Source organism: Cervus canadensis, chromosome 8 (assembly GCF_019320065.1).
Source record: "Cervus canadensis isolate Bull #8, Minnesota chromosome 8, ASM1932006v1, whole genome shotgun sequence".
Lineage (NCBI taxonomy): Eukaryota > Metazoa > Chordata > Mammalia > Artiodactyla > Cervidae > Cervus > Cervus canadensis.
In genome coordinates this window covers 65,234,511-65,260,517 of record NC_057393.1, presented here as the reverse complement: position 1 = coordinate 65,260,517, position 26,007 = coordinate 65,234,511, and the positions used below count along the sequence as shown (strand labels likewise).

Sequence of the window (26,007 nt, the reverse complement as noted above, 5' to 3'; positions counted from 1 at the left end):
GGACAGCCGTCAGAGGTGCCCTTGAGCATGAGCACTGCTTATGATTCTCACACCAGCCCCTGGTCCAGCCATCCCCCCACAGGGAGAGGAGACATGGTGGGCATGGGAGCAGGACTCTGCTTCCCTCAGGAGGTGGGGAAAAGGGAAAGGCCTCACTCAGTGCTTATCTCACAGCAGACTGGTTCACACATCTTATCTGTCCAGCTGGATGCTGGCCCTCCCTGGAGCCCCGTCAGGTCTGGCAGAAATGTCCTTGGTCCTGCAAGAGGGGTTATGGCTGCAAAGCTACCTGGAGGGTGACCCTGGGCAGGGCTGGGGGGAAAAATTACAGAGGGACAGCTACGAGTGGCCATCAGAGAGGTGCTGTGGTGTTGGGGGTGCTCCTCTGTGCCTCAGCAGTGTTCACGGACGCCCCGCTGTGTCCAGGCCCCCGAGGCTGCAGCACTGAACAAGTGGACAGGCCCCAGACAGGCCTGTGCCTCTCCAGGCTGTGAAACCTTCTTCCAAGAACTGCATGAGCTCCTCCAGTGAGAGGGCAGGGCAGGCCCAGGCTGTGGGAACACAGGCAGGCCTCCTGGGGGAGGAGGAAGGCGGAGGCTCACGGAGGTTGCGGGCAGGAGGAGCTGGGAGGCGGGTCAGGGAAGGGTGCGTGGAAGGGGCTGCACGAGGCACCAAGGTCAGAGTGGTCACCTGGAGACAGGAAGAGGACCTCACTCCACTTTTCCGGCCTCCACGTGCCTCCTCTGTATCGAGTCCACCGGCATCCTCCTGTGCTCCTTGGGTGCCTGTCTCTTGGGCCCCTTCACTGTGTCCATCAGAAAAAATGGCAACCACCCATCCAGTTAAGGTAGTGGCACTGCTGACCAGAATCCTGAATGCCCTAAGCCTGACCTCTTGGCCTTACCAGTACCAGCTGCACCTTGGAACTGTACCCCATCACCCCCAAGGAAAAGCCCAGCTAAAGTCCGAGCTAAGGCAGCCAGGTTCCCCCTGGTAGTTTATTTAGACTAATGAAGGGGAAGGGGAGGACACAATAAAGAAAGGTCAGACTGCCCACTCTTCTCCAGAGCAAAGTTCTGACTCCTAGACTCTGGGAGGGCTACCTGGACGTGGGGGTCTTGAAGATGCCCGTCATACCCCTGGTCCTGTCTGGGCCCTGGAACTTTATTTCCTGCCCAAACAGCTGTGGGGCTGTTGGAAGTAACAGGAAGCCTGGGCTCTGTGCCTGGTGAAACATCCCTCCATGAGGGTCAGGGGTGGGGTGGGGGGTAGGGGGCGGGGACAGGGCCATGGTGTGAAGGCCACAGCATAGGCTTCCAAGTTTGCCAGCCTCTCCCCCAACTCCCTGTCCCTCACAAGGCTGCCTCTGTGAGGGCAGGGCCCAGCAAGAAAGGCTCAGGCACTCTTGGTGAATCCCTAACAGAGTGAACAGGGGACAGCAAGGATTCAGGAGGCGCAGGGTCGCTTGTTCATTCATTCCCAGTGAACGTCTTTCTCTGCCCAAGGCCCCTGGGTGTGACTGGGTGAGATGACAGCTGAAGACTGGGGGCCTGGGGTATGTGCCATTCCCTCCTGTACTTTCCCAGGACTCTGCCCGCACCGTCCCCTCTAGCCAGAGTGCCTGCCCACCCGAACCCTGCCCGCTCTCACCTCCTCATAGATGCCAGTTTCTTTACTGCGAGCGGCTCACTCCTCCACGCTCCCCCATTTGTTGTTGTCACAGTCCTCTGCTCACGGGGGTCTGCTGAACGCCTGGCTCACCCACCCGGCTGGAAGTTCCTCCAGGGCAGCCCAAGTCTTAGTCGGCTTTGTGGTTTCGTGTCTGGAGTGGGATTTGACTCCAGTTGGTGCTTGGTTAATCTTCCTCAACTGAGGACAGATAACACATGGACCTTCCTGTGTACCTGTTTTTTTTTTTTTTTAAATATGTATGGGATAACTTTTACTCCTCGCAGTAACCCACTGAGGTAGGTGGTTTTATTATCTGCATTTTGAAGATGAGGCCACTGAGACAGAGGGAAGTTAAGAGACATGCCCAAGGCCACCCAGCCAGTAGAGGGATCAGTCCAAGCAGCTGGGCTGAGGGGTGCAGATTGACATCTGACGGATCCGCTGTCCTGCTTCTGGAGTGTGCGGCCAGCTCAGGGAAGCTGCCCGCAGAGCAGGTGGACACCTTTGTCATTGCTGGGAGAGAGTAAGTGTGTACAGCTCCTAAGGGCAGCCTGTTCCCAGCCCCAGCCCCTCAGATTAAGTCTCATTTCCCTTAGTGTGGCCTTTCCCCGTTCCCACCCTTCTGAACTCAGGGCTCCTGCCACTCTACTTGGTGTGAATGGGTCTGACCCTTCAAGGACCGATTGTTCTGCTACATAAACCCCAAAGACATGCACAGCTTCATGGAGGCTCTTGGGGCACGAACTTCCCTGCCTGAGTCTCAGTCACCTGCTCTGGGAAATGGGCTGACAGGCTCAGACCACATGGTGTGATGTTTGGTAGGGATTCTGGGCCCACACTGTCAACAGTCTATTCCTCCAAGTCTGTGCGCCTCTCCTCAACAGCCAGGTGACTCTGCCCGGGAACTCTGGGCGGGGATGTGGCCGCAGTCGGGCTGGGTATGTGCTCCTGGCCCCGTGGGGCAAGTCTAGGACGGGGAGATAAGCTGGCTGATCCCGGGAACTTGCATGGACTAGGGGCTTGTTGTGCCACCTGACAGTGGGTGGGGACACTTGTCAAAGGCTCTTTTTTTGTGGCGAACAGTCAGACGGAGTCTGTCCCGCCCCTTTTGGCTCACAGAACTGCACGCTGAGGGCAGGGGGACTTAGCGGGGGGGGGGGGGGTGAATGGGGGCGGCTGGCAACGCCCCTGCCAACCGCAGCCAACAAGTGGTGGCTCGCAGACCGGGCGGCGGGCCGCGGTGACCCGGGCGGGGGCAGCCAATGGGCTCCCAGGCTGCAGTGGCGCCACCGGGCAGCCTGCCTGTCTTTGGCTGGAGCTGCGGCAGGAGGGGCCGCAGGCCGCCAGTCAGGGCTGCCGGGCCCTGTCTCTGGGAGGCCCCCGGCAGATCTGCCGCTCCATTCAGACAGCCCTACGCTGGCTGCCGCATTTTTAACTTTTCCATGGGGGAGGAGGGTGGGCTGTGGGGGCTGTGTGGCAGGGATGGCTGGGAAGACTGTGCAGCCAGAGATGGAAAGAAACTCTGAGAACTTTTCCCTTGTTCTGGATCCAGGGTGGGCTGGAGCTCCAGGCTGGGGAGAAGGGAGGTTCTGAATCTGCTGTGTTCACCACAGGCCTGATGGAATCGGCGGGGTAGGGCCAACGGGAGGCCCAGGTTGCCCACCCTGGATTAGTGCCAGGGACCCCCGGGTCCTGGCCTAATTGAGCCGCTCACCCTTTGTCGCAATGGGAGTCAGCCCTGGAACAACACTTGTGACTGAAGTGGCTGTCAGCTGGGGCGAGGGGACATTCCAACTCGCCGCCAAAGTCCTCGTGGCCCGGGCAGGACGGTGTCAGCGGCAACAGGTGTTCGTACCCCCTTCTCCCCTCCAAGCTTGGCCCCCTTGCTCAACACAGACCCACCAATCACATAATAAACATATATTTATAGATATACAATTTCAGAATTCTAATTCAAGAAATACATCTTCTCAGGGGATCCGTCAGGATCTATGTTCTTATTGCACATGGCTCAGCCCGTCTAGGGACATCTACCAAGACCAGAGGGTTGGGGTGGTGGGGGCAGAGCACCAGGGCCACCGCGGGCAGGGTGCTCTCATCCGCATCCAGTTCTGAGCATCTCTCTGGGCTGGGGCGGCCGCTTCATCACAGGGCAGGACCTTGTTTAAAAACCATATTTGACATTTCTTCACCAAGCTTCCTTTCCCAGCAAGAATCCTACTTGTTGGGAGACTTTTAAAAAAAGAGCCAAGAGAAGCTCTGGGAGGGTGGTGACCCCCTCCTGGCTGGCAGCTTGGTTTGGGGTAGTAAGGCTTCGGAGGATGGCAGGCTCAATGACACACCCACCACGAGAGGAAAATTTGGGGAAAATGGTAATTCCAAAAGGCCCAGTATAAACTGTGGGAATAAATAAAACCTCCCTCCCTTCCCCTGGCAGCAACTGCTGTTTTGAGAAAAATCCTCATTTGAAGGTGACGAGAAGAAAACCTTCTGGTTCATCCTTTGTCCAACGTGCAAGAGAAGGCCAGGTGGCGTCACGTCCTTGGAGGGTAGAGACAGAGATGCCCACGGTCATGGACTTTCTTCAGGATTCGGCTGCTGACCCAAGGTCCTGGGTGCCACCTGGTTGACTCTTGGAAGAAAAGCCTCTGGAGTCCTTGGTCCATGACTTGGGGAAAACCAGTAGCAACAATGGGGCTGTGCCCGGGGGCACCTATAAGGCAAAACTCACGAAGGGACTAAGCGGGGAGGTGGTCAGGCTGAACCTGATTCCCCTCTCCAATCCTGCTGTTCTCGGTGGTGGGGGGTCAGGGGGGCTCCCGGACGCCAGGACAAAGTGCCCACCTGAGCTGACCAAACTTACGGTGGGTGGGCTCATCCCCCTAGGCCATCTGGGGTTTCTACCGTGATGCAACACTGACCTGGCACCTGACCCTAGGGGCACCTTCTTTTCCCATGGCCTGCTCCCCTCCAGTTTAATCATGAAGTTGGCAGCCTTCCAAGTTCTCTACAGATTTATGCTATCATGATTACTGCTGCCATCAAAAACAGGCTGGGCTTGAGGGCAACGTTAGAAGCTGTGACCCAACTTTCCTTCTGCTGTCAGCTATGAAGGACAAGGCTCCTTCCCCAAACAGGCCTCGTTTTCTAAATCAGGGAAGAAATCAACTCAACAACCTAACCAAATCCCTGCATAGTTTCAAAAAGTAGACTCTCTCTATATATATCTTTATATGTGTTATTTACATATAAATAGATATATACATATACACGCATCTATAAATTACATTCTATGGAGAGTTCTCTTTCCTCGTCCTCTTTATCCTTGGCCAACACCTCTGATTGCTTCCACTGAGGTGACTGGTGGTAGCTCCTGGGAGGGGGGAAGAAAGGAAGTTGGGTGCCCCCTCCCCCAGCCCTTCCCACAGACATTTGCTGCAAGTTTTACATTCTACTTTCGTTGCCATGGTTTCTGTATCCTAGGAGAGAGCTGATGTGGAGCCCGAGCCTTTGCCAGCCCTGGGAGGAAGGGAAGCAGCCCTGTGGCAGGTTTTCCTGTCTGTCCTAAGAGATTTCTGCATTTACTGGGTGAGAGAGAGGGCAGTTGTGCAGCGTTCGGCCTCCAATTCCACTTTAATTTTTTTTTTCTTTTTTTGTCTTTCCTTAAGTGTACAGTCCGTCACCTTGGCTCAGTGCATGTCACCAAACATTCTCCAGGGATTTCATAGTCTGGGGAGGAGAGTGGTAACAGTTAGCCTGGCAGTTACGTGTCCCGGAGCCTGGAGCTTAGCCCCCACCGACAAGCCAAGTCTTGGGCCCTGCAGTCTGTTCCTCTCTCCCAGAGGCACCAGCAAATGGCCTCAGAGCAGAGTCTGCAGCTGAGGGGACGCAGGCAGAAGAGGCGGTGGGCAGAGCACCAACACGAAAAAGAACCTTTACCAGCTCTGCCCACACTCCTCTGGGCCTGGTCCAAGCTGTCCCCTCTGGCAAATGCTGGGAACAGCGCCTGCTTAGAGGGGGTAAAGGTGGGGGGGGGCGGTGGAGCCTGCTACCACCACCTTTCATTGTTTTCTCCCATTCCTCTGTGTGGAGGGCTCTCTGCTCCTCGGACCCTGAACTTGTGACCTTTTGTTCCCTTCCTCAGACCACAGGTGAGGTGCCCGGGCAGTCAGATGCCTGCGGCTGCCAGGTGTACAGCTGCTCAGAGTGCTTCTGATCCAACCAGACTAGGACCAGCCTGGGGGCAGGGCCTCTCCTGCTCCCAGCCTGTCGGCTCCCTCCCCTGCACACGGGTTCCCTCCCATGCACACCACATTTCTTCCTGCCTGGAAGGACAGGGGAAGAGGAAGGGCTGTCGGCTCACCCATTCGCACATGGTTCATCCTGGTGTCTGCCGGGGAAGTGGGGGGGTCTACTGACTGCCCAGTAATACCAGGTGGCCTAGATCCCAGGGCCCAGATAAGAGTCTGTAACACTTGGGAAAGGGCCAAGGGGGACCACAGGGCTGGGGTAGACCAAGCGAGCATGAGGAGCAGCCCTGGGCACCCCTCAGTTCTGGAGCCAGGGGGCAGGGTGGGGTGCCATAGAGGCACCCTGGAGGGCTGAGACAGACTTTAGTTTCCCCACTCACCCCAGAACACTCCCAGCTCTGCAGGCTGGGGGTCAGGCTGAGGACAGGGAAACTGTGCTGCGTGATCACTGGGCTCCCTCCCTCCCTCCTCATACCCTCCTCTGCCTCATGACCAAGACCAGAGCTGCCAGGAGTTGCCAGGCAGAGGAGGCCCTGGCTCATACTTGGACCTCGGTGGCACGGCTGGCCCAGGACTATCCATGCAGGGAGGCCTGCACCTCTGACAGTCGGTTACAGCTTGGGGTTCCCATCTTCTGTGCTTTGTTGTACATGTCTGTGTCACCAAAGTAGCGGGCCCGATACAGCAAGCCTTCCTCTGCAAAGCAATAGGGCAAGTTAGGGCGTGCTTCTAAGGCTGCTACGATGTCAGCGTGGTCTGCGCAGGAGGGGAAGAGCAGTTACGGGCCCAGGGACTGGGCAGAATCCCTTTAGGGTAGACCCCCGCTGGGGAGCAGGATAGAGGCACCTTTTGATAGAACACAGGTGAGGCCAGCCAAGGTGAGAACCTGCCATCCTGGTCAGACTGCCCCAGGGCCCCATAGATAGATCCAGATATCCAATCAGCGAGTGGCCAGATTTGCCCCAATTTCTCTCTACACAGTTACCTATGGCAGCCAAACAACAGGCTGATTGCAGTGATTTACGGGAAGCTGGAAGAAATCTCCAGGTGGCCCCTGGCTCCTAGCCCCGGGGAAACACAGGGGTGGTAGCTGGCTTTTGGCTGGGCCATGGCTGGCGTAGAGCAGTGCCAGGTGCTGGGCCCACAGATCGCTGGGGGAACAGTGCCTTCTTCTTCCAAGCTCTCAAGCTTTGTGCACACACCACCCCCTCCTCCGCCCCCACATAAACACACACAAACTTACTTTGCTGCTTCTCCTTCCAACAGTTGTTTCGAAGATTGGCAATATAATCATCTTCCACATTCCGTTCAACCATTTTGAGGCTGGAGCCTGTGTACTCCTCAGAGAACGTGTCTGCCACATAGTAGACGACGTTCAGGTGGTCAGTGACTCGCTTGTGGACGTGGCCCACCGACCTGGCCAGAAACAGACCAAGCGCAAAGTGGGCATGGGTCCACAGACCCAAGGTAGCGCCAGGGATGACTGGGGCCCCTAACATAAGGTGCCGCACAGCCCACAGGAGTAGGGGCTAGAGCAGGAACTCCATGCTGCTCTGGAGAAAAGAAACAGGCTCCCTCCTATATGAGTGGTCCAGACCACAGCAAGGTGTGCCTCTGGCTCTCTGCTTACCACACTGCTGCGTGGGGCCTCTGGGGAGCAGCCCCTCTCTGGGAGGGCCTGATCAGGGAAGCAGGGAACCCAGGGTGAGTGCAGGTCCCACCTGTGATGAGCTGCGTGACCTGAGCTCCCTGTGTTTCCATTCCCTTGTTCATCCCCTAAGCCAATCCTTGCTGAGGGCCTGCCCTCCTATCCAGGGGCTCCCAGTCCAGAGTGAACAGGCTTAGGAACAACATGACAGGAAGGATTCTAAGGAGCTGTATCCTTCCACCTCTTGGAATCTTCTAGCTCTAACTGTAGGCTCTGCAGGCTCAGGGCTTCCCAGGGGGCCCTAGTGGTAAAGAATCTGCCTGCCAATGCAGGAGACATAAGAGATGCAGGTTTAATCCTTGGGTTGGAAAGATCCCCTGGAGAAGGAAATGGCAACCCACTCCAGTATTCTTGCCCATGGAGAATCCCATGGAGAGAGGGGCCTGGCAGGCTGTAGTCCATGGGATTGCAGAGTCAGACATGACTGAATTGACTTAGCACACATGCATGCAGGCTGAGGGAAGAGCCTCAACATGCTGATAGAAGTTAGTGCTCTGGTGAGGACAGCTTCTGTCTGCCCATTCCTGCCTCTCAGCTCTCTAGCTACAGAGAAAAAGGCTGGCATCAGGCCACAGAGTGCTTGTGCTGGCTGGTGTGGGTCCAGTGGACCGACTCTGCCCCCTGCTGGCTCAGAGGGATCCTGCCAGGCTCCCAGGCTGAGGCTGGCCGCTAGGTGGGGTCACTGGGCTCCCGGCCATAGAAGCCAAGCAGTCGCTCTATATCAGGTCAGGTGCTAGAAATAAATGAGGGGAGCTGATGCCTTCAAAGGGCAAATAAGTTGCCCAAGTTCACTATCAGTGTGAGACCGTATATTCATTTGACAAATGTTAGCAAGCATTTCTAATGAGCCTGGCATTTTATGTGTATTACTCATTTAATTATCACAAGCAGGTATTCCCATTTTGTAGGTGAGGAAGCAAAGGCTCAGAGAAGTTACATAACTAGTACAAGGTCACAGAGCTGCTTAGTTAGTAGAGGAGCTGGGATTCAAAGCAACCTTTGCTCTGACTCTAGAGCCTCTGTTCTTCTCATGGTCTCAGGGCTCTCAAGCAGAACGGAAGAACAGAGGTTCCTATTTCAAGGCCAGCAGATAAGATGGGGAGTGTCGTGAAACCATATGCAAAACAGTGTGCATGCACAGTGTTCTAGGGAAAAGAGCTGCAGGCTTCACTGTGTTTTCTTAGGGGACTATGATCCTAAAAAAATCAAGAACCTCAGCTTAACAAGGTCTATTTTCTTGATTCTAAGCAGCTTCTGCAATTTGATCAGGAACCTGCTGGAAGAGGATGGGAAGGAAGGCCCCTGGTGGGGGCTGAGGCTCCAAAGCTCCCGCCCCACCCCACCGTGCACCCACTACCCGGGACTCACCCCAGCGGCGGGTACTCACGGTCTGAGGCTCAGACTGTAGGGTGGACTGGACACCATGAGCTGGCTGAGAGCTGATACGAGGATCAGGATGAGGATGGGCATCAGCTGGACAAACACCCCCAGCCCGCCCTAGAGGGAAGAGCCAACGGTCACCCAGGCTGACGCTGGTGGCAATGCCACAGTGCAGCCCAGGTGGTGGGAGTCTACAGACAGACCACGAGGTCTCTCTCTCCCATTCCCTCCCATGGGTCCCCCTAATACAGAAACTTCTCTAGCTGCCAGTTTCCCCAAATAAAAACAAAGCTGCAACTGGGGCTAAATGCTGGGGTGGGAGGTGGGTATACGTATTTACTTGTGAGAGAATACAAGAAAAAAAAAAAAAAAAGCAAAAGTGTCTGCCTTCAGAAGAATGGGAGGCAGGCCTTGAAGGAGATTTACACTATATATACCTTTCTGAATTCTGAACCCTATTACCAATTTAAAAATTGCCAGTTGAGAAATTATAAAATAAATTTGTTCAGTTTGTGGTAATTTTCAATTTTAAAAAACTTCTGTATGTTAAATACACACAAAATAAAAGTTTAAAAAATGAATAAACAAAAGCAGAAGGCCACATTATCAGAGCAAAAGAGAACTCTCTGCTTGGTATAATTTTAAATATTCTGCAACTGTCCACAGTATTTTAATCTTAGCTAACTGCTTTAATTTCAGTCAGCCACCTGTTCTTATAATCTGTGGCACTCAAAGGATGTTTGATGCATTGTCTTGTTACAGCTCTTGTATACATTATTAAAGAATACTGAAGAGAAGAAAGAAGACCCAACCCTATGTTGTCATCCTTTACAATTCTCTTGTGAAGTTTAACCTTCCATTGCTTGGAAAACGTCATTCTGACCTTAAGAACATATAGACCTCAAGAAGGCCATTAACACTGGAACCTGCCTGGAAGTAGGGAGGTTTCTGCATTCCATTTCCCAGCAGAGGCCATCACGCCCAACTCCCGCTGTGGGTGCTGTGGAGTGTGGCGCCCTCTGGTGTCCTTTAGTGGAATGGCAACTGGGGGACCGAGTTAGCTTCCCGGCTGAGTTGGGGGGGTACTGCTGTCGCAGGATAGCAAGGTACTCCCCAATCCAGGCCTCACCCGCTTGGGTGGGACTAGGCACCCTCCCCATACCCACCCCCTCCTCACTCACATCACCCTGGTTCTCCCTGCGGTCCTGCCTTTGATGGTACGTGTAGCGCATGCGGCCATTGCTGTAGACGTGGACGTTACCTGGGGGTCAGAGGGACTGAGTCAGGAGTGGGGCTGCTGGGAAGGGGAGAGGCTGGCATCCCATCTCCCACCATCACCACGAGGGAGGCCTGGACGTGGGGGAGAGCAGGGAAACTTACTAGATGGGAAGCCACCACCAAAAAACATGTTGAAGAGGTCTTCAGGGGAGATGTCGGCCTCAAAGCCGCGGTGGAAGTCCCCATGCCCGTGGCCGTGCCGGGCTGCCTGGCCCTTGTCATCACCGAACTGGTCATACTGCTTCCTCTTCTCTGGGTTGCTAAGTACCGCATACGCTGTGCCGATGGCTAGGAGCAAGAAAGGAGGCAGAAAGGTGAGGTCCGAGGGTGCTGGGGGTGCGGGCCCATGGTGGCCAAGCGCCCACTTCCTTCAGGTGTTCAAGTGGTGCTCTAAGGTGCAGAGGGCGGGGCGGGAGGATGGATGCTGGAACACCTCTGAATGAATCGGGGCAGTCTGCAATGGGCGGAGGATTAACACTCAGTCCTCACTCTCCACTGCATGATGATGGTCCAATTTTTTCTATTGATCAGGTCCTTTATGGGCCTTACCCTACTGACCCCTAAGAGCTCATCTCCATTTTACCAATGAGAAAACGGAGCTCAGGGAGGTTAAGTGTAAGCTCACACAGGTCTGATGCTGCAGAGCCAGGAATCAAACCCAGGTGAGTCTTGCTTCAGGTCTGCTCTCTGACTTTATGAAAACCACCAAAATACCTCCTCCTCATTCCTTTCTCCTGGGGTGTCTGGTGGGATGGGGCATCCTTTCTGGAGGGTATGTAATCTTCAAGTCACAGCACAACAAGAAGGCTGAACAAACACGTGATGTGCTATTGTAAATCGGAGAGCAGCAGGAACTGCCAGGAGGGGCCGGGTCCCCAGGCTCTAGTTGAGACTCCACTGCTGGTGGTGTGGCCTGGGCAAGCCTTCTCTTCCCTGGGGTCTGGGTCCCAGCTGTGGTCCCTCCACCTGGCCCCCATTAGAGCTCCCAGGGGTGGGGAAGCCTGTGCCTGGAAGGCCCCAGCTCTGAGTCCTCCTCAGTCTCTTGTCCTCCAGCGGCCCACACCCTCAAGGCAGCAGGTCAAAGCTGCATCTGCTTCAGAACGTGCAACCCCTAGAGAGTGAGAATGCCTCTCCTCCTCCCACCGTGACAGGGCCCCGAGGCCAGGGCTGAAGAAACAGGAACCCCAGCTGCCTTGCCTCCTCATTCCTTTCTCCTTCTGCCCCTGAGGTTGGTGGACAGGCAGCGGGGGGAGATGCCTGCAGACTGCCCCACTGGGAACCAACCCCGAGCAGGCTGGAACGGAGCACCTGGGGCAGCCCCAAGAGAGGCACACGGGATCTTGGGGGTCTGTTCTGCGCAGGCTCCCCACCTGGTGATGGTCATAGCCCCGGTACAGCACAGCACCTTGCCTGGCCCCGGGGAGGGGGCCAGTCACCACACCCCAGAGGGAGGTGAGCCTAAGACCATGAAGGTCCCGTGGAGGACAGGCAGGTGTGAGAGGAGAGAAGGGATGTCTGGGGAACTGCAGGACCAGCCACTCAGCGCTGGGACACAGCCAGCAAGTGTGCCTGATGTGTTCAGTGAAAATATAAACGATTAAAGGGCAGCTTAGGTTTTCAGCCAGAACTGAGGCCCCCTCCCCAGAAATAACAGGCCCTGAGTCCAGAGAGACTGCTATGTCCCCCATTGGAGGCGAGAGGTCGTGTGTGGTATGTGTGTGGGGGTGTGTGTGTGTAGAGAGACTGGGGAGGGTTGGCCGCGGCTGCTGGTCTGAGTAGGCCTCCAAGCTCTGATCCAGGCCACTCAGCTTCTCAGAACAGGGAAACTATTTTCAAGATCCCAGGATGCGGAACTGACACAGGAGGCCTCCTTCAGCCCCTCAATCAGCATGTGACCTTGGCAAAGGCACTGGTTCTCAGCTCCCCTGCTGTAACTCCGTGGAGGGAGGGGGAAGGAGAGAGAGGAGTGGTACCATCTGCACTCCGACAGATTGCGGGGTGGAGGTGACTATAGGGCCTTCTTCCCAAAAGCAGCTCCTGAGCTAGAAGGACTTGGGTCCAAGGCAGCTTCCAGGAAAAGCTGCTCCTCCCCTCCCCAGGATAGGAGATCAGAACAGCCAAACACTAGGAAACCTGGGTCAGCTTACCTTTGAAAGCTTCAGTGGCGCCAGGCGCATGGTTCTTGTCGGGGTGGAATTTGAGGGCTAGTTTGCGGTAGGCCTTCTTCAGGTCCTCATCTGAGGCCCCTCTGCTCACCCCCAGGATCTCGTAGTAATCTTTACACTGCTTGACCCTGGAGGAGGAGGGAGTAGAACTTGGTGAGGGAGCTCTCGTGGGCCCAGGCTGGGAAGGGAGGTGGCTGATGAAAGAGCAGTGTGGGTGCCCAGCTCTGAGCAGGCTGGGGGACCAGGACAGGCCCAGCGGAGACAGCAATAATATATTTAGGATTTAATGCTGTTTCTGCCGGGCCAGGAACCATTTCCCTGAGCTAACAACAGCACCCTCGCTGCAGGCACCTAGGAAGGACTGTTCGTCAGGGGCCTCTGCCCAAGGGCAGGTGTGCCCCGGGTTCGGCAGCTCTACCCTCCTGGCAGTCTGAGTCTGAGGGATAAACAGGCCGGATGTGGCAGGTGTCTGTTCACCCATCACAGGGCCCTGAAGAGACGCTGTTTCTCTCCCACTGAGTTTTAACTCCTGGGGTCCCTGGAGACTCCCTGACTCTTGGCCCACAGTTGGTTTCTTTCTTTCTTTTTAATACTTATTTTTATTTGGCTGTGCCGGGTCTTAGTTGCACCATTTGACCTCTTAGTTGTGGTGTGTCAGATCTAGTTCTCTGATCAGGGGTCGAACCTGGGCCCCAGTATTGGGAGCATGGAGTCTGAGCCACTGGATAACCAGGAAAATTCCCATCACCAGCTTCTACTGCCTACAACCCATGGTCTTGTCTGGTCAGAAAGGTGTAAATTCGGCAAATACTTTTATGGGAAACTATCATCACACTGGGTCACACACAGGCCTGAAGCTTGACATCTTCACTAGCAGCCAGGGACCGCAGAGGCACTCCCAAGGCTAGCTGGTGGGAGGCCTCCGGAGAAATGCGAGCGGGAGCATCTAATCCTGAGCAGCCGTGGCTGGGTTGTCTCGGCCTGGTGTGAGCTGCTCCGCGCTGAGCCTGCCCAAGCCTTGGAGGGATAACTCCTCCTGTTTCCACCCTACCCCACACAGGCTCTGATCTGAAAGGGTCTTTGTTGGGGGCAGGAGTGTGGGTTGGGGGAGTATCTGGAGGGGAGACCAGGCCTCATCTCTGACAAACGGGGCTGTGTAAAAAGGCCCAGGATCTGCTGGCCTGTGGCAGAGGAGGCCAGCAGCATCAGCGGTTTCCAGCTTTTGCTGTGGGCTGCCGGGGCAGCAGCGGGTAGCAGGGCCCCAAGGCCCACACTAGACTCCAGGGCCTCATGGGAAATGGGAGAGGGCCTTGTGAGCTTGGCTCCTGACCATCCTCCAGCTTCAAGGTCCTCCCAGGTGAGGTGGATGACGGGCGGCAGGAAGCCTTCTCTAGATGTGAAAACGTCCCAACCCCCCAGGCTCTGGCTCTTCCCGCCCGCCCAGTCCGCTACCTTTTCACGGCTGCTACTTGCTCTGCGGTGTAGCCTTTGGTGCTCTCTCCTCCTCCGGCCTCACCGTTGGCTGAGGGGGCATTGGCCCCAGCTGCTTTCCTATGGGTCGCGTGAGTTGCCTCTGTGGCTTGGGGTTGGTCGCCGGCAGGCTGTGGTTTCTGGTTGAGGGACTCGATCAGGGCTGTGCAAAAGCAGGACAACTGTTCAGGGCTCCTGCTCCAGCAATGGCTGAGGGCCTGCCTGGCCCTGGGAAATCCCGGGACCCCTGCACCCCACCCACTCTTCTTCCCAACATAGCTTGCTCCTTTCCTGACCTGGGCCTGAGGGACTAAGGGGATAATCGCTTGCTTAGGAGTCACAGTTCTGAGGGTAAACCCAGCACAAAAATAAACTATTAATCTTTTAGGTTTTTAAAATCCCTAAGTAAAGTGTGTAATAGCCACCCTCTGTTGAGTGCCAAGATGGGCAAAGTGCTCTGTAAGGGGGCTGCACTTAGTAGGACCATCAGAGTCAGCAGGGACTGGGAGGAAGGCCTCCTCCCGCTCAGCTGTGGAGAGGAAAGGGAGCAGTGATTCTGCCCCAGGGGGCAGGGGTGGTGTGGGACTCAGGACAAACATCTGCTGTGCTCACGCTTGCTACTGTTTACCTTTTTCAAATGGCTGGCCACGTCCAATGTCCTGCTTCAGTGTTCACAGTCTATACAGGGCATTAGCGGTCATGCTCAGAGAGGGTCACAGATATCCAAACCCAAGTCCTTGGTGCCTTTTGATTCAATGAGGAAAGGCCCATATCTCTGAAAGGAGTCCCCTGTGCCCACTCATTACAGGCCCAGAGCCAGCTCTGAGCCCATGAGTCATGCCTGGGGCACAGCACCCTGGGAATCCAGGCATCTGGGCCACTGCAGGGACCCAGGACACCTCCGTGCAGAGGAGGGGCAGCAATGCAGCCTGGCTCGTCCCCAGCTTCCTTCAAATGTGCCAGGTGTTTGCTGGGCTCCAGGCACTACGATGCATGTGGGCCTGGAGGAGGCCCAGAGCTGGGCTCCAGGGAGCAGAGCACTGGGGCTCAAGTGGACCACTGTATCCTGAGCCCCTGCTGCGCTACTTGTAGAAAACTCACATGTTCTCACCGAGTCAGCAGCTGGGAAATACAAACACAGAGGCTGACAGGTGGGCTGGCCCTGCATGAGGGGGTGGAGGGGCTCCTGCACCAAAGCCCAAGAGGGTGCTCGGAGAGAAGCCACAGTGGTGAGCACTCGCCATGAGTCAGCAGGCCCGGACATGGTGCTCTGTGTGTATTCGCTCATTTAATCTTTTTTTTAAAAATTAATTATTTATTTTTTGGTTGTGCTGGGTCTTCGTTGCTGCACTCAGGCTTTCTCCAGTTGCAGAAAGCGGGGGCTACTCTCTAGTTGTGGTGCGGGGGCTTCTCATTGCAGGGGCTTCTCTTGTTGCAGAGCACAGGCTCTAGACACACAGGCTTCAGTAGCTGCAGCACAGGGGCTCACTAGCTGTGGCCCGCCGGCTCTAGAGCGTGGGCTCAGCAGTTGTGGTGCGCGGGCTTAGCTGCTCTGCAGCATGTGGAATCTTCCTCGACCAGGGATGGAACCTCTGTCCCCTGCACTGGCAGGCAGATTCCCATCCACTGCTCCACCAGGGAAGTCCTTGCCCATTTAATCTTGACAGTGGCTTCAGAGCTGGGTCTCATCACTGTCATCCCTGTTATAAGGGAGGAGCTGTGTTTGATCACCTTGCCCGTGGCGACACAAGGTGAGTGGCAGCACTCGAGTTCCAGGATGTCCAGCTCGGGAAACCATGCTCTTGACTACTCTGCCATCCCAGACCACATGAGCCTGGCAGGAGAAGCCCCTTCCAGCCATGTTGTGCTGAGAAAGAAGTTCATTCCCAAAGACCCAGGCTTCAAATCTCAGTTCAGCCTAACATCCCGACCTCTGGTGGACTGGTGAGATTTCTCTGAATTTCGGTTTCCTCACAGTGCGCATGTGTGTGCGCTCAGCCACGTCCAACCCTTTTGACCACATGACCCCACCGCCAGGCTCCTCTGCCCATGGAATTTTCCAGGCAAGAATAGTGGAGTGGGATGGCATGTCCTCCTGCAGGGGATCTCCCCACACAGTAAATGAGGATAAAATGAGATGTGTAACTACCTGGCACAGACACTGACATACAGTAAAAGTTCAAAATGAGGAGCTGCTAATACTGTGACCGGGGCTGATTAGCTGGCTGGCCAGGGAGGTGAGGTGACCAAGGTCGGGGGTGGGCAGGGCACTCCACATCTTGGGGAGGCAAAGTATCAGCGCCCAGTAGGTTTTGGACTCAGCTGCAATCATGAGATGTCAAGCCATCCCAGGCTCCACTTTTACGCCAGGTACCAAGGAAATGGCAAAAGCAGAAACCAACAAAGTGATGCTGATCAAGACAGGACTGAGAGAGGAGTCGGTCTGCTGGTTTCCTAAGGCTTTTAAAGAGGTTGTTTATTTTCATTTTTCTGGAAACCTCAGGGGTCCAGGCTGATGCCCTCAGGACAATATGACTGGCCATTCAATTACTGTAGATACACAGGAGCATCAGCCAGGAAGTGGGATCGGCTCTCTCTGGTACCTTTCAGGGAACATTCTGGAAGATTTTTTAGTTATGTGGAATCAGCCCTTCTAATTTCCCTACACTGCACAAAGACAGAGTAAAGGGGAATGAATGTGCCCTGGGTCACACAGAAGACTGCTGTTTGAGGTGGCAATTAAAGATTTCTGGGTGTTAACAATTAAGACTCTCTTGTGGCCGGGACAAGCCCTCTGCCAGTCCGTGGATATGACTGCCCCATGCTGTCTCACTGTTACACCCCTCACAGCACAGTGCCTGGGAAGCAAAGTCACAGAAGAGTAAGCAACAGAATAGCTTAATGTGGCGATGGAGTTAGACAGAGTTGGGTTCAAATCCCAACTCTGCCCCTTCTCAGAAAAGCTGGCAGACAGTTAGAAAGAAGGGAAACTGGAGGAAGAGACCAAAGCTGGGGTGGCAGCAGGAGCCATTGAGGTGGAGGTGAGACCATCTGTACAGACAAAGCTACTAGAGGAGACCCTCCTCAGACCCAGACTGCCCGCTTCAAACCTGGCCCTGCCACTTGACAGTGGTGTTTCCTTGGACAAGTCAACTTAGCTTCTCCATGTAAACCTGGATCTCCCTCAGGACAGCTGAAACAGTAAATGAGTGAATGCCTCCAAAGCACTGAGCACCACCTCCAGCAAACACTGTGTCACCTGGGACACTTCCCCTCCAGGCTCTCTAGGTACCTACAAGTGCTCAAAGTAGTCGGGAGATGGAGGCCAGATTAGATGAAGAGCCAGGGAGTGGCGCTGCACAGTCTGTATCCTTTGCTAATGAGCCACGTGGTCTTGTCAAGGTACCTAATTCCTCAGTGAAGACACAGTTCCTGCCCTCACAGGATTGTTCAGGGGGTAAAGAAGACTCAATAAAACAAGATAAATGGAAGGACTGAGTGCCCAATGGGGTACATAAAGGCTGACCAACTTGGAACAGACAGCTCCACACTCTGGACCTTGCCAGTCCTAAAATATCCCTCACTCCTAGACCCTGAATGCCAAACCCTCTCAGTGGCCAGTCCTCTCTTCTCCCGTGTGCTGGCCTCCCTGACTGAGCCTGAACCCCAGAGTCAGCACCACACAGAACCTTGGGCAGCCTCTGTGTGGACCTGGAGTCTGGGATGTCCTGACATTTCTTGGTTACAACTCAGTCCACAGCCTGCTGAGTGTTGAGACTTTACCTTCTGAAGCCCTGGAGCCTCCCAGCCCCCCACCTTGGGTCCTCTCACCTCCCTGGCTGGCCTGTTCCCGGTGCAAGCTGGTTCATGAGCCCAGATCATCACATTACCAGCTATTCATTTTGAACCTCGTCAGTCTCTGTGCCAGGTGCTTCACAGAACCTGAGGCAGCCGAGCTGTCCTCCATGGCTAACCTTCACTCAGGATGCTGGAAAAACACAGGCCTGTAGATGTTCTTAACAGCTCCCAGGAAAACGCAGTGCCTTCCACCACTGTCGCTAAGCCTGAGGCAAAGCCACTGCTTACCAGGCTGCAGGACTGGATAGAAGCTCTCAGAAAGGGACCGACTGGCTCCATTCCCCCTGCCCTGTGACTTCTCACCTCAGGGCCCCACCCCTGCTCCAGAGTACATCAGTCCAGCCCCCGGTGCCTCCCCATCCCACCTCCTGCAGCAGAGTTTCAAGTCCTCTTGGATCCTTCAAGATTTCTCTGAGCCTCCTCTCACTCCTAACCTTTCCCTGTCTGTCCTTCCACGTCTCCAGGACCAGTCCTCGTCCGATGCTCTTGATTCTCTGCCTTTCATTTCTTGACTTGCCCTTTCCTCACGTGGCCTCTGCAGCAACTGACAGTGCTGCTCACCACCTCCTTGACACAGGGCTCCACGGCTACCTGGCCGCTGCTCCCTCCTGGGACTGCCTCTTCAGCTGTTGCTCCATCTCACCTTTTGCTTCCTCTGTCTCTGCCCACTGGCTAAGGGCAGATGTGGCAATGTCTGTGTCTGCAGTAACCTCTGCTACACATTCACACCTTCCCACAGTGACCTCAGCCAGGCACGACTCCAGGGAGCTCCATCCAACTGATGACGGCAGACTCTCAGCTGGAACCGGGTGCTCTCTCCGGAGCTCCAACCTGATAGTTTATTTGGAACATCCCACCAGCACCTTGCACTCTGCCCATCTCTGCCCACCCGTGTTCTTTAGCTTGGTTTCTTCCTGATCACATAGGGTTGGATTCTGAGTCCCCATTTTTCCTCAGCATCCTTCTTACAGAAGCCTCAGCACTTCTCCTCCAATGAATTTATTCTGATCCATGCTGCCTTACCTTAAGCCCTCATAATTCCTAACCCACTCCATGCAATTGTCTCCCAACTGGTTTCTGCCTTGAGTCTCTCTTCCCACTCAATAACCCTATATGTTGTTTTAAGATCAGTACCCTATCTTCCACCTGCTATCAAAAACTTCAGTCATTTTTCCACTAACTACACAATAAAGTGAAATACCCTGGTATGGCAGGAAAGGATTCCCCCAGTCTGGTCCCATCCTATTTTCAACCACAGTCCCCTCCATACTCAAATTACCACCTCCAAAGCCTCCATATCTCGTTACACTCAGTCTCTTCCCCCACATCTCTTACAACTTCCAGCCTCCATATCTTTCCCCCAGCAAGCCCTTCTCAAGCCCCCTACTCTCCTCTGAAGTGCAGTTCAAATAAGGCCTCTTATCCTACTCCCCGAAGCCTTCCCTCACTGTGATCTACCATTAGTTTCACACCCCTGTCATGAGACTGCTTATAATTTACTCCCCATGCCTCCTACCCTCAAGATTCCCCTCCACCTCGTGAAGGGCAGGGACTGAATTTTTCACATCTACCCAGAGGTCCTCAGCATCTAACACTGGGCTTCATTTCTGTTTAATCACAGCTCTCGTTTTACAGTTTGCAATATCATCTTTTCTGTAACTGTCTCCTTCACTAGACGTAAGCTCCTTAAGGTGAATGATCACATCTTACCAATTCTTCTGTAACCACTTAGCACCAAGAAGAGATTTTGCAAGCAAAAACAAAGAAGTCTTTGCATTAAATGAGTATGTGGAATGAGTTCAAACTTTACACATCAAGTGTAGACAACTACCTAGTATTTTTTAACCAAGGTTTCCGTATCTCAAGCCTAAATCACCCCTACATCCTTGTCAGTAACATCCTTGTTACCTTGTGCCTGCAAATGGCACAAGGTAAAGTTTACAGAGAGCTGAGAGGCAAATACCCTTTCCAGAATAATACGAATATGACAAATATGCAGCAGGTCACTCCTTGCCTGAGCAAATTCCAGTACTTGTGCTCCAGGAAGGACACCCATCCAAGCACTTGAAGTGTAGCAGGGGGGCCTGGTAACAGAAGAGTTCTGCAGGCATGCTGTTACCATCCATTCTTGGCTGCTTGTTTCTGAACCTCCAGAAGTACCGGAGTCAGTCTGGGAGCTGCCCTCACGCCCCCTTACACAGAGGGCCATCTTACAGAGTGTGATTTCACAGAAAAGTTCCTTGAGCAGGTTACCTCAGGAGCTGTGGAAAACAGAGACTGAAACTCTCTCTAAAGCAAACAGGCCAAACCTGCAGAGTCAGGAGGGAGAAAAACTTAGGCGTTCTAGACTGCCTCTTCCACCACGATTCCCCTTTCTCAATTTCATAATGTGGGCATGAAGGGTTAGAAAGCTAACTGCTGCTGTTCAGTTTCATTTTATTCCTTTAGCGAACATGTAAAGAGTCACAGAACTTTCCAATTTCTAGCTGTGTCATCTTGGACAAGTCCCTAGCCTCTGAGGTATTTCCTTATCTACAGAACAAAGATAATGATCTGCTCTGCCTCCCTGATAGGGCAGGCTCAAGAGAGAAAACAAACTGAAAGAGCTGTCTAAACTCTGTGAAAAGCCCTCATGGGTATGATTGTTATTCATATTATCTGTGCCAGCCCTCCAATTTTCCAGTTGAGGAAACCCAAGCTCAGAAAGATCACATGGTAGCAGTTAGGATGAAAACTCCGTCTTCTGAGTACCTGCTATCGGCCAGTTTACTTAGTGGCAATTGCAGGTATAAACTCTGTATTTTTAATGAACTACCTCTTTCTCTCCTCCAGCGTGTGTGAAGAAAAACTCCGAAGACTTAGGTTAAAGAAAAAAAAAAAAAAAGGCTTCCTGGATAGAGTGAGTAGTACAGACAACCTCACTGTTCCCTCTCTGGTTTGGAAACAGTCCAGGGCTGCTTAGCAGCCTGGTGCTGTCCTGACGCTCATATGGCCGGCCACTGACGGACTCTTCGGGGCGAGGGTAGGTGGGAGTGCTTGAGGCCATCGCTCTGAAGCTCGCAAGCGGGAGAAGAGGCTCCAGGAGGGAGTGAGCGGGTGTGTGGAATGGGAAAAAGGCAGGCTCTAGTCTGGTGAGGGTGGTCCTTGACCCTAGCCCGGAGACGTGCCAGGGAGTAAACATACGGAGATGACTTTTCAGGCCGTCCGAAGGTCAGAAGTGCTCTTTCTTTCTCTAGAACTTATTTCTTCCTTCAGAGGAGTTATGTTTATTTTCCTAAACTATAATATTTCCCAGGCCGGCAACTGGCCCTGGGCCACCGAATGGCCCCTTGGGAAAAGTAGTTCGATTTCGCTTCCATATAAGTTCCTTTCGCCCCATCTGTCAGAACCTCTCATTCTTGGGAACTCCAAATCTTAGAGGATTCCGCAAGCACCTGGAAAGCTAAAGTCACTGTTGCCCCTGTCACCAAGAGTCCAGTATCCCGGAGAGGGGTGGGAGCCAAAGACTACACCTCCCGAAGGCCACCGCGCGTCTCAGTGCGCAGGCGTAGCCGCGCCTCGCCACCCCTCCCCCTCCTCCAACAGCTCCCGTCGGTCCGTTCCCGTATTCCCCCCATCAGTTCTAATGTCCCCTCAGTGTCTCTGGCATCTTACACTCACCGCGAACTCGCGGCGTCGGGTACAGCCGCTGCGCTTTCTCCAGGAAGCGGAGCGCTCGGTCCGGCTGGTTGCTCTGGATGGCCTTAAGGGCGATGCTAATACAGCGCTCGGCTTCATCCTTGTTGGATTCCATGGCGGAACCAGAGCGCGGAACCAGGGAGGGGGAGGCCGGGCGAGCGAAGGGCTGCGCCAGCAGCCGGCGCGTCTAGGAGCAGGCGGTCGCAGGGTGATGACATAAACCCTCCGCCCCTCCTTCCCTGAGGTTTAAGCGAGGGCGGAAGCGATACCGTATGTCTTCTAAGAGGGGGACGTCTAAGAGGCCCTAATGATGTAAGTCCACGTTCCAAGAGGGCATATTCCGAGGTCTTAAAGTTTTCTATGTTCGCAAGTAGTAACTCTGTGCGTTTGAGACGAAGGTTGCTTATTTAGTCATTCGACAGATATTTGGGTACCTGCTATTTGCCAGGTTAGGTAAATGGTAGAAAACAGAAGTCTCTGCCCTCATAGAGCCTACATTCTAGTGTGTGTAGTGGGGGTGGGGAGATGTCGGATAAAGAGATATATTCAAATAGTGATAAATGCTAAGAAGGAAAAAAAAAAAAAGATAAAGAAGTAAAGGGATTGAGAGTGGATGGTGCTATTTTAAATAACCTGATAGGAGAAATCTCTCAGAAGCTGTCATTTTAATAGAAATCTGAATTCAGGAGAGAGAGCAGATAATCCACATGTGACTACCTGGAAGAAAGGCGGTCCAGGCAGAGGGAAGAGCAAATACAAAGACTCTGGAAGGAGAATTTTCTTGATGAGTTATTATAGATCAACAAGGAGCATATAGAATTCCACTGTATTGTGGAATCCAGTTCAGTCAGATTTCCACATTACTGGTCAATCCAGTGAAAGCAGTCTTACTAACGTTACTAATGACCTGCATTGGCGAATCCATCAGTCATTTCTCAGTCCTTATATTATGTGGCCTCCCCAGCGAGATTTGGTAAGAGTCTTACCACAGATAAGGGTTAAGAGGCTACTACTATAATCCATAAATGCTGGGCTGGATGAAGCACAAGCTGGAATCAAGATTGCCGGGAGAAATATCAATAACCTCATATATGCAGATGACACCACCCTTGTGGCAGAAAGTGAAGAAGAACTAAAGAGCCTCTTGATGAAAGTGAAAGAGGAGAGTGAAAAAGTTGGCTTAAAGCTCAACATTCAGAAAACAAAGATCATGGCATCCGGTCCCATCACTTCATGGCAAATAGATGGAGAAACAGTGGAAACAGTGGCTGACTTTATTTTGGGGGTCTTCAAAATCACTGCAGATGGTGACTGCAGCCATGAAATAAAAAGACATTTACTCCTTGGAAGAAAAGTTGTGACTAACCTAGACAGCATATTAAAAAGCAGAGACATTACTACTGTGGTGTTGGAGAAGACTCTTGAGAGTCCCTTGGACTGCAAGGAGATCCAACCAGTCCATCCTAAAGGAAATCAGTCCTGAATGTTCATTGGAAGGACTGATTTTGAAGCTGAAACTCCAATACTTTGGCCACCTGAGGTGAAGAGCTAACTCATTTGAAAAGACCCTGATGCTGGGAAAGATTGAGGGCAGGAGGAGAAGGGGACGACAGAGGATGAGATGGTTGGATGGCATTACTGACTCGATGGACATGAGTTTGAGTAAGCTCCGGGAGTTGGTGATGGACAGGGAGGCCTGGCGTGCTGCAGTCCATGGGGTGGCAAAGAGTCGGACACTACTGAGCGACTGAAGGGAACTGAACTATAATCTAGGTGAGAATTAATAATAACTTGGGATAAAGGCGATGGTGGAGGTGGTGAGAAGTAGTCAAATTCTGGATGTATTTTGAAGGCAATCAAGATTATTTTTCCAATGGACTGGATGTGGAATGTGAGAGAAAGAAAGAAGTCAAGGATGATTCCAAGATTTTGCTTTGAGTATGTGGAAGAACTGTTTCCGTTTACTGAAACTGGGAGAAGTTCATGAGAGGAGCACTTTGGTAGGAGAAATATTAGATGTCTGATTTAGGGTGGTTTAAGTTCGTGATGTCTTTTGCAGTCAAGTGGAGATGTAGAGTAGAAATTTGTATATATATAAGGTTTAGGGATGAAGATGGGGCTGGAAATATATTTTTGGAAATTATCAGTATATATAAATTGTAACGGGGGGGAAGCAGCTGGACACAACTTTTGAAAGAATGTCATAGCCCAAGGACACAACATAAACTGATTAGAATCTAATGGGACCAAGATGGTAGACAAGACTAGACCTTGATTCTGAATCAGCAAGTGAAATGACACACCCAGAGGTGCCATGACAGTTCCAAGTCACTGATAAAAGACCAAGGAGTGGGCGGTGGCCCAAATCCGGGAAATCTCTGCCCCATCCCCAAAATGGTTGAAATAGTCCTCCCACTCATTAGCATATGAAATTACCCAGCCTATAAAAACTAACTATGCCACATTTCACAGCCACCGCATTCACCCTCTGTGATGGCCCACACTCTGTCTGTGGAGTGTGCTTCTCTCTATGTCTGAATAAATCCACTTCTTACCTATTACTTTGTCTCTCACTGAATTCTTTCTGTAATGAGACATCAAGAACCTGAGCTTCATAGGACCTGAAACGAGGTACTGTGAGTTTTGGCTGGCTTCAGGTCCCAGTCATATGGGTTCAAATCCCATGTCTGAGGTAAATGATTTCAAAATGATATTTAAAGTTTCAGGACTAGGTAGACAAAGACATGTAAATAGTATTTAAAGCCATGGAACTAAATGCACCTAGAAAGTGACTGTAGATAGGGTAGAGCCCTTTACCATGCCCATATTTAGATGTCTGGAAGAGAAGAAAAGTAACTCATAAGATAAAATTACTTTCACTTAACAAAAGTTTCAAGAGGGACGCCGGGGGTGGGGGTGGGGCAAATTTCGGCAAACCATGTAGGAGACCAAGCACTGTGAGGACTGCGAAATGACCAGTGATTTTATAAGGTGGAGGTCAGGGGTGACCTTGACGGGGTTGCTGTCAGTGGATGGTAGTGGTAAAAGTCTGACAGGAATGAATAAAGGGAGTGAGAGTGAGGAAGAAATGGATGAAGAATGGGAAAGTGAGGAAGAATATGGAGAAGTTTTGGCCATACCTTTGGCACAAAGGATCTCAGTTTCCTGACCAGTGATTGAACCCAGGCCCCCAGCAGTCTTAACCATTGGACCACTAGGGAAATCCTGGTTTTGGTTTTTGAGATGGGATATATTATAGCATTTTGTGATAGGAATTATTTAACTGTCAAGAGATTTTGGTAAAAGGAAAGAGAGGAGACAACAGGAAGCGACAGAGGCAGTGGACTATAGGGCATGGTGACTGCATGGCTTTAGACAGTGACATGGATGACATTGATTTTCAGGAGGGAGGCAGTATGGTTAGGTATACTGCAGGCCAGCTGGCAGATCTGGAAGTGGGAACACAAGGATGTTCTTTTCAGATTGCTCTTATTTCCTCAATGTAATAAGAAGCAAGGTTGTGGCCTCCTTGGCTACATGTTCACCCTTGGAAATTTCTTCACATCCAACCTTCCTTTGCATTCTCATTGTTTACTTCCCCATGAAGATTCTAAGCTGGCCAATACTCCCTATTGGCCTCTCCTTAATCAGCCTCTCCTTAATAATGAAACAGGAGGGAAGGGGGCAGGACACAAAAGTTAAAAGAATAACATAGTCCGAACGTGTGACATAAACTGATTAGAACCGAATAGGCCCATGATGGACAAATGGACTTCCAGTAGACCTTGAGCCTCAGTATATGCTCACTGTAGCACACCAGCAAGATAAATGACACACCCATAGGTGGTTCCAAGACCAAAAAGCAGGTGGTGGCCCAATTCCTGGAAATTTCCACCCCTTCCCCATAATAGTTGGAATAATCTTCCCACTCATTAGCCTATGAAATTACCCAGCCCATAAAGCTAACCACACCACATCTGAAGACCACTCTTGCCTTTAGAGATTGCTCTTTGTCTTTAGAGTGGCCCACACTCTAAAGACAGAGTGTGTTTCTCTCTAAGTAAATCCACTTATTACTTATCACTTTGTCTGTCACTGAATTCTTTCTGTGATGAGAATTGAGAACCTGAGCTTCATTAGGTCCAGAAACCACATGTGTGATCTCAATTGCAACACCGTGGGTTTTGGCCCAGCCACGTGGGTTAGTCCCAAGCTGGGTTTTGGCTAGGTTCAAATCCTGGCACATGGGTTCAAGTCCTAATCTGTGAGGTGAAGGGTTTCAATAAGACAGCCCTACACTTAGAGTCCCTTGGACAGCAGGGAGATCAAACCAGTCAATCCTAAGGGAAATCAACCCTGAATATTCATTGGAAGGACTGATGCTGAAGCTCAAGTTCCAATACTTTGGCCACCTGATGTGAAGAGCTGACTCATTGGAAAAGACCCTGATGCTGGGAAAGATTGAGGGCAGGAGGAGAAGGAGATGACAGAGGACGAGATGATTGGTATCACAGATTCAATGGACGTGAGTTTGAGCAAACTCAGGGAG

General features: G+C 52.5%; 1 protein-coding gene across 3 annotated transcripts; it reads right to left on the bottom strand.

The window, feature by feature from the left end:
* Nucleotides 1-3,576: 3,576 nt before the first annotated feature.
* On the bottom strand, nucleotides 3,577-21,809 carry DNAJB12 (DnaJ heat shock protein family (Hsp40) member B12). 3 transcript variants are annotated; one of them, XM_043476635.1, is made up of 9 exons: nucleotides 21,441-21,809; nucleotides 13,905-14,085; nucleotides 12,435-12,580; nucleotides 10,390-10,575; nucleotides 10,191-10,270; nucleotides 9,017-9,126; nucleotides 7,165-7,337; nucleotides 6,520-6,617; nucleotides 3,577-5,400 (listed from the first exon to the last, which is right to left on the bottom strand). In XM_043476635.1, exons 1-9 carry the CDS (start codon nucleotides 21,571-21,573, stop codon nucleotides 5,371-5,373), a joined length of 1,137 nt encoding a protein of 378 aa, XP_043332570.1. In that variant the 5' UTR covers nucleotides 21,574-21,809; the 3' UTR covers nucleotides 3,577-5,370. The 3 variants fall into 3 exon arrangements, with proteins under 3 accessions (XP_043332570.1, XP_043332571.1, XP_043332572.1); XM_043476636.1 differs by having other exon boundaries at nucleotides 6,466-6,617; nucleotides 21,441-21,650; XM_043476637.1 differs by having other exon boundaries at nucleotides 6,472-6,617; nucleotides 21,441-21,650.
* Between the last annotated feature and the right edge of the window lie 4,198 nt (nucleotides 21,810-26,007).

Excerpts from the sequence above, each read along its gene's own strand:
- DNAJB12 (XM_043476635.1), bottom strand. The coding sequence starts at position 21,573 with ATGGAATCCAACAAGGATGAAGCCGAGCGCTGTATTAGCATCGCCCTT. Across the intron at positions 12,581-13,904 it reads CAAGTAGCAGCCGTGAAAAG|GGTCAAGCAGTGTAAAGATT; the intron begins GTAGCGGACTGG and ends CTCCTCCTCCAG. Across the intron at positions 9,127-10,190 it reads GCAGGGAGAACCAGGGTGAT|GGCGGGCTGGGGGTGTTTGT; the intron begins GTGAGTGAGGAG and ends TCTTCCCTCTAG.